Genomic DNA, 11,791 nt, shown 5'->3' with positions numbered 1-11,791 from the left:
TCCTACACTGCCCAGCTTACTGTTAGATGCTGGGAGAGAAAAGGAGGACCCCAGGACTTTCCCAAGATTCAGCGGTGAAGGCCCTGGGTCACAGCTCTGACTTCCCTTGTGCGGACCTCTTAGGGAGCTTGGTTAATTGGCTTGAGTGGGAGTGGGCAACCCAGATGTGCCTTCAACAAGTCAAGGGGCTCTGCTGTCCCACTCCAACCAGACCAAAAGCTGGGGCAGCCCCCCTCAGGGCAGGTGAGCCAGTGGGCAGGCGAGCGAGCGTGGAGCAGCTTCCCCTGGTTCCATCTGAGTAGTATCCTCTCAAGGGCAGGGCCCCGCTTCCTGGGGCCTGGGGACTTCCCTGCCCAGGCCTGCTTCTCGCACTATCCCACCCAAGGGGATGCCTCAGGTAGCTCTTGTTGAAGTACAAAGAGACAGGGTGCCCTCCCTGGGCTTGATCTTCAGGCAGGGGTTAGATGAGAGTACCCCCAGAGGCCTCTCTGTCCTCCTCAAGGGGTCTACATATTGGTTCTGACTCTAAGCCAAGTACTTCCTCTGCTGTGATTTGGACCCCTCTGCTGCTGGAGGAGTTTCCCCTGGCTGTGTAGCTTATGGGAAGAGGGCCGGGAGGAATGAGTCTGCCTGCTTCCCTATCAGTGCACAGACCCACCATGGCTGTGGATCCTGCCACCCCTGGCCAGTCTTGGAAGCTCTCCACTCCAAGCAGAGAAGATGGCTGCTGGCTCTGGTTTATACTTGTGCCTCCTTTCTCTCTGGTTGGGTTCCTCTCTCCTGGCTCAGCCTTAGTTCTTCCCTAAGACACTGGCTGCTCTCTGAGGTTACAGTCTGCAGACCTCCCAGGGCCCAGCGACATGGACCTGGCCCAACACCATTTTGGTCGGAATCAGGGGCAGCTACCTGGACTGGTTCAGTCTGAGTGTCTTGCTTCATCAAGATACTGCAGGGCTGCTGGCCTGGCAGAATGTCTGTGTTTGTTAGGGACTGAAATATGTTAAGGCCACTCTCTGTTGCCAGCTGGCCTTTCCTCGGTTTTAACCTCCATTTATCCCCTGGTGCTCAATGTCTAGCTTATTTCAGCCAGTAGGGTAAGAGTAGAGGTGGATAGTTGTGGAAGTCAGTGGCCCGTAAGATGACTGGAGTGTGTATTCTGGAAGGGAAATGACTTTCCATATCGACGAAGACAGAAGTAAAATTTCTTGAGCTTTGGATGGTTAAGATGAGAGAAGGTATGTGAAGTCTTCTCAGCCCGAGATAATGCGGATGGGCATAGGTATCCTCTTCTTTCCTATGGGCTGCTTTCTCCTCCCTGGACTCCAGCCTAACCCTGGGGTTGGAAGCTGGCAGGGATGTCCTGGAAAGAAGGGTTGGTTCATCTAGCTGCCCTATATGAGGACACTGGCCAAGGTGAGCTCTTAGGACCCCAGCTCCTATTGGAAGGGATTCCAGCATCCACACATCCCCTAAAGAAAGCATAAACAGTGGGGGGAGGGGCTGGGACCTAGAAGGTGGTGAGGGAGGTGGCATTCTCTGACTCAGAGAGACTACTCTTGCGCCAACTAGGGAAGAACTGGCAAAGAGAAGTAGGGCCAGCACAGCCCAGCTTGGTCAGAATCCGTGACAGGTCACTACGAAACTTTACTCCAGCAAAAGTGTAGAGCATGGGATTGAGGCAGCAGTGGGCCAGACCCAGGAATTCACTCATGGTGATGGCCATGGAGAGGTAGTCATTCATCTCACAGCTGCTGCCCATGACCTTCAGCCTTGACAGGGTGTCCAGGAAAATGACAATGTGGTAGGGTGACCAGCAGAGAAAAAAGACACCTGTCACCAGGATGGCCACCCTGACTGCCTTCTGCCGCTGAGGGCGCCTCTGGGCCTGGCACAACCTGTGTACCACCCCTACGTAGCACCAGCCCATCACCAGCATTGGCAGCAGGAACCCTCCAAAATGGTAGAGGAAGCGGGAGGTGAACCAGGCATTGGTTTCAGCTTGGTTTTCTTGGGAAAAGGTGCAGCGTGGCAGAGAGTCATTGTGATGGGGTTGGCTGACCTTGGCGAAGAGAATCTCTGGCAAGGCGAAGAAGAGGCCTGCCAGCCAGATGATTGCACAGGTGATGTGGATAGAGAGGAGGCGGCGGTGGCGGTAGGCATGGACGGCATGGACGATGGCCAGGTAGCGGTCCACAGCAATGCAGGCCAGGAGAAGGCTACTGCAGTAGAAGTTGATCTTGTACAGAGCAATCACAGTTTTGCAGAGGAAGGTGCCCAGGACCCAGCCCACAGAGCCCTCAGCCACAGCGAAGGGCAGGATGAAGACCAGCAGGAGGTCAGCCACCGCCAAATGGAACAGAAAGGTCTCAGTGGAGCTGCGCGTCTGCCTGTGCCGCTCCAGGATCACCAGCACCAGGATGTTGCCCATCATACCCAGGAGGAAGATGAGGCCATAAGCTACGGGCATGAATATGGCCTGAAAGGAGGTCAGAAGAGGCCCCTCGACTGTGGAGCAGATGTGATTTTCCACTGGGGATGTCTCCGTGCTGTCTCTGTAGTTACTTAACTCCTTGTACTGCAAGGACAGGGGACAGGAGGTCAGAGAACTGAGGATCCATCTTGCCTCTTGGAGAGGACCCTGACTCCCTCATATATTTTCCTATCCCCCAGGCTAACACCTTTTGTCCCTGTCCTTCCTATATGTCCTGCTGACCAAATCCCAATTTCCCTTTGTGTGTCCTTGAACAAATAAATCACTTTGCATTTTCCGACTTCAATTTTCATTTGTAAAAGGGACTAATTCCTCACAGGGTAGTGATGAAGATGAAAGGAGATATATGTTGTGGACATGCTTCAGAAACTCTGAAGGGCTATGCATTTGTAACTTATTTGGTTTTTGTGTGTCCTCAGGTACGGAAGGCTGCAGGCTCAGGGGCCGGAATTGGGACTTCAGTTTGAGAATGGCTCTAGTTGGGACAAGGAGACGTCTGTTCCAGTTATGAGCAGAACACTGGGTACTAAAACCTAGGATCCCGCTGATGGGCTGGATGCTGATATGGCCCGATGACTTCCTCTTGACTTGTTCCCTTATACCTGTCTGTCTTCATTGTAACTGAAACTATAGTAATTTGAAGCCAGAGCTAATACTTAAACCGCTAGGCAGCAGTGCCTGGGCTTCCCTCTCTGCAACTTCCCTCCCATCACTAGTAAACTCCCTCCCCTACTTCCTTCTCTGCTGACAGCAAGGAGAGCTTCAGAAGCAGAAAGTCCAGAGGCAGAAGGAACTGAGGGAGACCAGGCACGGGGTGGGAGTAGGGGGGTGGGGGGTGAGGGGGTGGGGGTAGTGGGGAAGAGCCCCGTTGCAAGTGAAGGGGGTATGCTGACTCGGCTCCGGAAGCTCTCTCCTCTCCAGCCCCTTCCCCTTCCCCTTCCCCGCCCCCCCATCATCCCCACCCCCCCCCCTTCGCCCCTCAGCACTTAGGTTGTTTACCTAGCTAACCACAAAGGAAGACAGTGGTGCCTGTTTTCATATCTTTCACTCACAGCTGTTCCCCTGCACCTGCTCGTCCTCACTTCCCAGCTCTGTTCTTCCTACCCCTCCCCTAATTAATCCCTCTTCAGAGCATTTCAAAACCAATTACAACCAAGTAATGTGGGTTCAAAAAGACACTTCTATAACCTATGAGCCCAGGGAGGGAGAGGATGGAAGAGGGTACTCTGCACCCTAGCTCTGGGTGGTCTCATGATGACTTCCTTTCAGGAGAGTGAGGGTCCTGCACAAGTAAGGGTGGTTGCACTGGCACACAGGGGCCCTAGTTAGTGGTGGGCGGACCTATTCCCTAACCTGGGTCTTTCCTTCTGGTCCCTGGTGCAGGTTGTTCTGGGAGAAAGGGGTGAGGGGATACATTAGTACAATGGCAGAGCCATCTACCTATCCCTCACCTCAGCATCTCTCTCTTATCACCTCAGTCTAGCCCTTCTTCCCTAATGCTCAGGACTGCTGTCTCTCCATAGGTCTCCACTCTTGTCCCTCTCCTACACAGAGGGCAGATGAGTTCTCCAAACCACAATTCTCCACCTCATCAGTGTCCTTGACTGGTTCCAGGTTTACCTATAAACAGTGCTTTTCTTTTGTCTTTTTTTTCCTTCTAATTTCACATTGAATAGCAAAGCCAGTTATAAGGAAAAGTCATGTTTGTGAGAAAATTCATCAATGAAAGATTGAAGTAAGCCAACTTCAGTGCATTACAAAATACAATGCAGTGCTCAAAAAGAAATGAGGTTTATCTGTATGTTCTCTTAGAAACCCATATTGCTAAATTTCAGAACCAGTCAGTCGCAGGGCATCCCTGTAGTGTGATTTCATGGACTTGCTTCACTGGGGCTGGGGCTGGAGCAGGGGAGGGGGAGTCAGGCTCTAGTTTCCTCTCCTTGCCTTTAAACTAGAGTTCCCCACTCTTGTCTCATGAGGTGTTTCACACAAAAGTTTTTGTTTAAGGAAATGGTTCTACTTTCATTTGAAAATCCTGGACTTGTAGGGAGAAGTCTAAATGCCCCCAAAGGGCCTTTAAATCTCTATGCCTCTGACTTTTCAAATCTCATCTTCTACTTTATGGCTTTAGGCACCCTATCCTCCAGGTTTATCATTCTACTGGCTGCCTGTCCCCAACACCCCAGCACATTCTGACATCCTGGTCTCCAAAACTTTGCTCGAACTCTTCCTTTTGCAGAGCAATCCCCTAAGTTTGCCTATTTAATTCCTATGCTTCCTTCAAGGCCCCACTTAGCCCCATCCTCCTACGTCATTCCTAGCTCTTCCACTTGGAATTACATTCTCTGTTCTTACATTTCGTGTGCCTTTATTACAGAACTCAGAGTTGGGGTGTCCATTTCTTCACTAGCTGATGAGCTCTTGGAAGCAGGCCTTCTATGTCCCCCTTACAATGCCACGTGTTTTACACATGAGGTACACGCATCGAATGTGTTCTGGTCTGCTCCGAGAGCAGTTTCCCAAGGAGCCCTTGTATTCTGGGAGTTTAGGCAAGTCTCCCTTTGTGCCTCAGTGAATACTCAGATACTCCTTTCTACCCTTCTTCAGTTCCTGCCTCCTCCCAATGCCCTTGGCAGCCTAGAGCCTATCTTGGTTTTTTTCTCTGCATTTGTCTCTATATTTCCAATATTGCCATTGAATATAATAACCATTTGACTCATACTGAATTCAGCAGGAGTTAAAGGGGGAAAATGGCGAGATGGGAAGTCTTCATGCAGAGCAAAACAATTCAGAGGATGGAGAGATGCAAGTCTTGGGATAGTCAGTGGTGCTGGACTCTGCCTATCTTGGCAGTGGTGGGGGCTTGGCTGTGCCACTACCTACTGCAGGGCTTAGGTGCAGCTAGTCTGTCTAGCCAGAAGGCCCTTAATGAGAACCACTCAAGTCTTTACTCTCTAAAGCATCCGGATTGATTGGTTTATTTCTCATTTAAAGTCAATGCAGTGAGATGTGTCCCCAGGACCCTAGAGCCCCCATCTCCTGAGAATTGAGGTTTAGAGGAGGAGTTGGGGTGGGGGACTGTCTCATCCTCCCTGCCAAGAAGTATTTATTTGGCAAAGTACTGAGGCAGAACAGAGAAGATGAGAGGAAGCTGTTTTGAAGGGTGCTGAGAGTCGACAGTACATCTCAGCAGGAGGTGTCAAACAGACATTTTTGGGGACTTGGGAGTGGCACATGTTAAAGCCACTTCCCATACCTAGGGGAACAGGCACCCCTACCTTTCCCTAAACCAAGGAAGGTTGGTTCTGGCCTGGTGGAAGATGAGGAATCAGGAATCCTGAACACCATGAGGAGTAGGGCGCAGAAGGGAATCTCCAAGACTCTTGCTCAAAAGGAGCACAATGTGGGCAGTCTTGCTGAGTGGTAACTGAAGGCTTTCGTGTGCATACACACACACTCTGACAGCAGCGTGTACTCCACATAGACATAGATGTGCCAGGTGAGGCCATGACAGCGTGTGGTATAGGCAGGGAGCCAGTGGACTACAGTTTACACAGAGGCCAGGGACCTATGCACAAAGGAGGTAAGAAAACATGATGACCTAGATGAAGCTGAGTACTGAGCTGGTAATACAGATGGAAAATTGCTGTGAGCACTGGGGATGGGGCAGGAAAGGGGCTAGAACATTCTATGTGCTGGTTTAGAGGTACCAGGAAAAGAGAGGATGGGGAGAAGAGATTGAAATGCTTGGCCATGGTGGGATTACAAATGTTACTCTTACCCGTCTTTCTCTTCTTCCTTCTGCCCCTCCCTTTTTTCTATCCTCAGGAGTCGCTTAGGACCCAGCCCCCACCCTGCATAATTAAATTCTCCATGCCCCATCTGATTCCAAATAGTGAAGCTGCCTCACTGCCCTGCACTGGCCAGTGTGAAGCTCAGCAAACATTGGCTGACTGGGATTCTTTGTCAGCAGGTGGTGCAGGGGGTGTCTATCCTGGATCCTCTCCTCTTACACTCTCCACCTCATCTTGGATGACATGGCTAGAGAATACTTTTGGACAATGCAGAGTTTTCCACAATCTGGAATTACAAGCTCAAACTGACCAGTTGGAATTGATAGGGAAAAATATAGAGAGCTAGCTCAGGTTTAAAGCTTCAACTGGTGACAAATCAGGGAAGATTTGCCTTAATGACAGTTTACGAGAAGGACCTGAGAATTCGTTGAGTGCAAGCTTAATATGAGTCAGCTGGGTGATGTGGCTACCAAAAGGTTACTATTACCTTATTCTAGGTGAACAGAAGCCTGTATGTAGATGGGCATCTGGCACAAACCCAGTTTGTTTGGTCTGGATAAGGGTGAACAGTTTTCTGAGGGGTCTGGAAATCCCCACCTTGGGAGGATGTTTTCAGCTACTGGAGTGTAGAGTCTAGGGAAGGAAGACTTGAGCCCTGGGGAACTATGTTCTTTAAGGATTGGCAGGCTGGGCTTATTGTGTGAGGTTCTACAGGGAAGACCAGGAGGAATGGGAGAGGTTGGGGCTAGGGGTGTTTCAGAGGAGAAAGAACAATAAGTTGGGACCTTGGGAGGAAGAAGAATGTTTGAGCCCCAGTATATGGGAAGGGAAAGGAGGCTGAGTCTTGCCCTCAAATACCCCTCCCTCCTAGCTCCCAGATGCTAAGGTTTTCTGACTGCCGTGCCCTGCCCAGGTCTAAGCTGGTTCACAGAATGATCTTCATGTAGCTCAACGCCTGGGTGGGAGCCATTTACTTCTCTCATTTGTCTGTCCTGCAGCCAGTGAATGCCCCAGCCTGACTTTGCTACTTAGCCCCAAGGAAGAAGGCATGGATGCTGAGTGCATAGCTTGCCCTGCGGAACTCTAGGACTCCAGAAGCCTGAGTCATACTGGCTGCAGGAGATGTCTGCATACAGATGCCAATCATTGCTCTGGCCGTAGGGAGCACACACGGGCTCCATCTTCTTTATGTCCCTGTCTGGATATTCCCAGCCAAGAGTTGGGAGCTGTGAATGGGGCCAGCCAGGGCATCTCTCTCATCCTACCCTTCAGTGGCTTGAGGGGTACAGGATTCTGGAGGAATAAGACTGGGCTAAGGGTGAGGGTGGAAGTCTGTATTTCTTACCCTACTCTTCCTTTGGAGGGCCACACTCCCAAAAGACCATCTGAGACTCTGGCTTGCCATTTATCACATCTTTTCCTTTCCTCACCCCTACCCTTCAGGAGTGAGTTTGCCAAGCCCCTCTTTCATCTCTACCCAAGGGTTTTGGCTATTAGGAACATGAGAGTACTCTGGATGTGGTTTTGGGGGGAGGCTTTAAACTACCCCTACCTCTACACTGAGTCTTTAGGTTTAAGGGGGTCCTCCTTGGCACACCAAATCAATTTACTTTGAAGACAAAGTCACACAGTCTGAAGGAAAGGTAAGATGTCTCCTAGACATATACAGCAATCTCTTGAAACCATCTCCTGGTAACTACTGATCTGAAATATTTTGTCCCATTATTCCTGAAAGAAGACTCATTCCTGTGTCCTGATTCTAAGTATCAGATCCATGGCCACTTTTTATGCCAGTGGACCAGCCAGTCTGTGGCTTCAAGGCAAAAGTTCCTATGGTCTGTGTGCCTGAGCCCAGATTTGCCAACCCCTCCTCAGGCTAGCCCTGGGTGTCTCCCTCAACTTTAACTCCTCCAATCGCACCCAGTTGGGGCCTCCTCCCAGTTGGGTTCTTCTGGGACTTTTAACTTGGTGGTGGGGGGCATCCTACCCTGCCCTAAGATAAAGCCCAGAAGAGTCCAAGCTGGTTTTGGTTCCTCTTCTTCATAACTCCTCGATGAAATGAGATAGTACATGTGGATGGACTTTGTAGCTTGTGATGCTCTAATTACACTGAAGTCTTAGTTTATGGGGGCCATCACTGGGGAGGGATCAGGGGAAGCCAGGTCCTAAGATGGACTAGCTTCTCCCTGTTCTATAGTAGCTTCCCCTTCTGGCTGATATGCAAGGTGGGGCTGGAGGTGCAGTTTATGACTGGCCCCTGTAGGTGCCCTAGTTCCTGGTTCTGTCAAGAGGAGGCTCCATGCTCTCAGATCAAAAGTCCTATGGACAGAGACTTTTCTGGATTTGCCTAGATCTGCCTTCCCAGCAGGATGGGTCCCTAGCATACTCACCCCAAGGACCTGACTCCTTGTTCCTTATATTTAGCCATATAGTTTTTTTTTTTCTGTTTGGGTCCTCCATTCATGGGAATTGGCAGCCAATCTTAAGAAAATGGACATTTTAAGTGGCCAGAGTTGATCTTAGAATACAAGAGGAGAAAGGAAAGACGGGATGACCAAAGCTTGGCTATAGTCAAGAGCCTCCAGTTCTTAACCCAACAACAGCATGTAGAACCCAGTGTTCTAGGAGTGAACCAATATGTGGGTTTAGACAAGGACAGGGAGGGGAATAGGAAGCAAAAGGAATAGAAGCTAGATTAACTCCAGAGAGAAATGGTGAGCTAAGACCTTTAACGCACCACAAATCAATAAATACTTATTGAGAAGATACTACATGCAAGACTCTTCTGCTACTCTGCCACCCCAGAGCCTCTGTGCTGTGAGACACTGTCAGGGAAACCATCAGCCCTGCTCAAGGCACTGCTGTGAGTGGGTGGGGATAGAGAGAGAGGGTCTGTGTTTCTGAGGGGGTAATAGCCCTACAGAGAGAGTATACAGAAGGCAGGTGAAGGTGGGACAAGGCACTGGAAGCTGGTCGAAAAAGAGCTTCAGAGCCCAGATGGTCCCAGGACTCTTGGGCTTCAGGCTAAACCCTGATTGAGGGCACAGTGGGATGCTTGGTTCAAGACCACTCATTTGGGGTGTGACATGAAGCAAAGGTATATTTTCTTTGATATCTGGGACATGCCATGCTGTCTCCCTGCCCCCAGCCACCACCTGTCTCTAGTAGGTCATGCAGTGGAGTAAGACATGCAGTTAGGGGAAACTCTTGAGGTTTCTCGGAAGCCAGGACCAGCCAGGTCTGAGGTAGGTTACTATGATATCCAACTGGGTCAGGGCTCGTGGTCAGCTTGAAGCTGTGGGCAGAAAGAGACACCCAGTAACCTAATCGGGTGAGGCCAGGGGCCAGGACAGGGACCAGGGTGGGAGCACATTGTCTTGTCAGAGTAATGGGGTTTTAGTCTGATCTGGGGTATTGCTCAGACTCTGCAATTAGACTCATGGCCTGCTTTATGGGCATGTGACCCAGGTAGTCACGCAGCATGCTGCACTTAGAAGAGTCCACACTTAGTTTAGTGCTCAGCTGTTCCTCTCATAAAATTATTAATTTTGAATAAGTGGTCCTGGATTTTCATTTTGTATTGGGTCTCACAAATTATGCAGCAGGTCTGATTAGGCTGAGGTTCTGTTTCTGCTTTTATCTGGGGATTGGATCTGAGAGATCAGACATTGGATATTTAGCACTATCCCTCACCTTTTCCTTCCCATGTTCTACTTACATTTCCAAGCCTTAGGATCTGGGCAAGTGAGAAGTCCGGGAACATGGCTGATGGAATTACAATATAGACTCCAGCCAGGGGAGATGAAGGGAGTTGGAGAACATCTCAGGGTGAGTTTAAGGTCAAGAGAGCTGGTGGCTACAGGAGGAAAGGTTTGGATCCTTCATGATCCAGCTCAGAGTGCAGCTCAGAGTGGTCTTTTCCCTAGAAGGGCCATTGACCACAGGAGAAAGAAGAAAAGACCACAAAGAAGTTCCCAGAATATCCTTAAAACAGTCCTCTGCTGCCTGTGAACAGGAGCCCTGGTATCCTTGGTTGAACTGCTCCTCACACATGTCCTTTGGGAGCCCAGCCAACTGCTTCATGGGAGAGACTTGGGTGGGAGCAGAGCAATGCTAGGATGCTAGGACCATTTTCTTAGCCACCCAAGAGTTCCTTTTCTTTAGAGATTCCAGTCCTTTGAGGGAGGCCACAACGTGTTCTAAAACTTTTCTAGGACTAACACAGAGTCCTCTAACCAACTTGGCACACTCTGCTCCCTAACTCCAATCCACTGGGGTCCCTTGCCGACCACCTGGTCCCACACTTCTTCAGTTTAGCATGTAATCATTGTTTAAGAGTTTCTGGTGAGTGATTTTTTTCCTTCTTGGTTAGACCATAAGCCAAATTTGAGGGCCAAGTCCAGGTCCTCAAATTCTCCATCTAACACAGAATGTAGCATCCTGATGATATAATCATATAGCAAGAGATGAATAAATATACATTGATTGTTCAGCTAGCACAATCAACCTTCTGACATTAAGAAAACCTCCAAAGTACTTACCCGTCTAGCCCCTTATTCCAGCCCTAAGAGATAAGGAGAGAATGAAGAGGCAAAGTGACTTGTTTCAAGTCACATAGCAAGTCAGGAAGAATGCTGAACCTGAACCTGTACTTCCCACTCCCTCTAAAGGGTGTCTGTTTAAGGCAATAGCTCTGTTTATCTGCTTCCTCCATGGAATGGAAAATACAATCGTAAAAGACAGGTGCCAATGGGCCTTTCTGCATTCTGCTGGTCTGGAGTGGATGGGAACGCCACAGCTGTCCCTTCTTCCTTGGGCCCTCGGCCCATCATATTTAAAATTCCAAGTAGGGCCTAGGGAACCATGAGCTATCTGTTCCTACTCACCAGGTCCTCCAAGCTGTCATTCATGAGGTCCATGTCCAGGGTTAAGGGGTAGTTCATAGTTGTAGCTCTCTCTATGTCTCCAGACTGGTCAATCACCGTCTAAAGACTCTCTGCCTGGTACCTATAGAGAGGTGGCAGCCGTCAGCTGCAAATTTAAACAAATGAGCTGTGCGCTGTCTCCTGGGGCTGCGTAGGACCCACTGCCTGCCTCACAACTCATCACTTTTTTTTTCCACTGGGTCTTTTCTGTTTTTTTTTTTTTTTTTTTTTTTTTTAAGAAAAAGGGAAAATCCCTATAGCTTCAGTGCTAGTCAAGCATTTCAGCTTCTTTCCTGGCAATAGTTGTCTCATTTGGGGCTTGTGACTGATTTAAAGGCTGCCCATCACTTCTCCCTGTACCTCTATCAGCCTTCCAATAAGGGAGTTGTACCTTGTAGTGAAAACCACAACAATCAAGTGAGGCAATGAGGGAAACTCCACATAGAAAGGGAACAGGAGAGCCTTTCCAGGACCACTCCTCCAAGCCATCTCCATCTTTCTTGCCGCTAGGGTGACCAATCATCCATTTTACCCTGGACCAAGGGTCCCTTCTCCTGGAACCACTCAGTCCCAGGCAAACT

General features: G+C 49.6%; 1 protein-coding gene across 2 annotated transcripts; it reads right to left on the bottom strand.

Annotated features, from left to right (window-relative positions):
* Positions 1-89: 89 nt before the first annotated feature.
* Positions 90-11,321, bottom strand: CXCR5 (C-X-C motif chemokine receptor 5). 2 transcript variants are annotated; one of them, XM_016139328.2, is made up of 3 exons: positions 11,172-11,242; positions 10,827-10,849; positions 90-2,575 (listed from the first exon to the last, which is right to left on the bottom strand). In XM_016139328.2, exon 3 carries the CDS (start codon positions 2,465-2,467, stop codon positions 1,508-1,510), a length of 960 nt encoding a protein of 319 aa, XP_015994814.1. In that variant the 5' UTR covers positions 2,468-2,575; positions 10,827-10,849; positions 11,172-11,242; the 3' UTR covers positions 90-1,507. The 2 variants fall into 2 exon arrangements, with proteins under 2 accessions (XP_015994814.1, XP_015994813.1); XM_016139327.2 differs by lacking the exon at positions 10,827-10,849 and having other exon boundaries at positions 11,172-11,321.
* Positions 11,322-11,791: the final 470 nt, after the last annotated feature.

The sequence above is a fragment of the Rousettus aegyptiacus genome, unplaced genomic scaffold (genome assembly GCF_014176215.1).
Source record: "Rousettus aegyptiacus isolate mRouAeg1 unplaced genomic scaffold, mRouAeg1.p scaffold_m13_p_5, whole genome shotgun sequence".
NCBI lineage: Eukaryota > Metazoa > Chordata > Mammalia > Chiroptera > Pteropodidae > Rousettus > Rousettus aegyptiacus.
The sequence above is the reverse complement of the archived record's forward strand: the minus strand, read 5'-3'. Positions and strand labels throughout refer to the sequence as shown.

What these genes read in the sequence shown, in the direction of transcription:
- CXCR5 (XM_016139327.2), bottom strand. Translation starts at nt 11,228, where the DNA reads ATGAACTACCCCTTAACCCTGGACATGGACCTCATGAATGACAGCTTG. An exon ending in ATGACAGCTTGGAGGACCTG is followed by an intron (nt 2,576 to 11,171) that starts GTGAGTAGGAAC and finishes CTGTCCTTGCAG; the next exon opens with TACAAGGAGTTAAGTAACTA.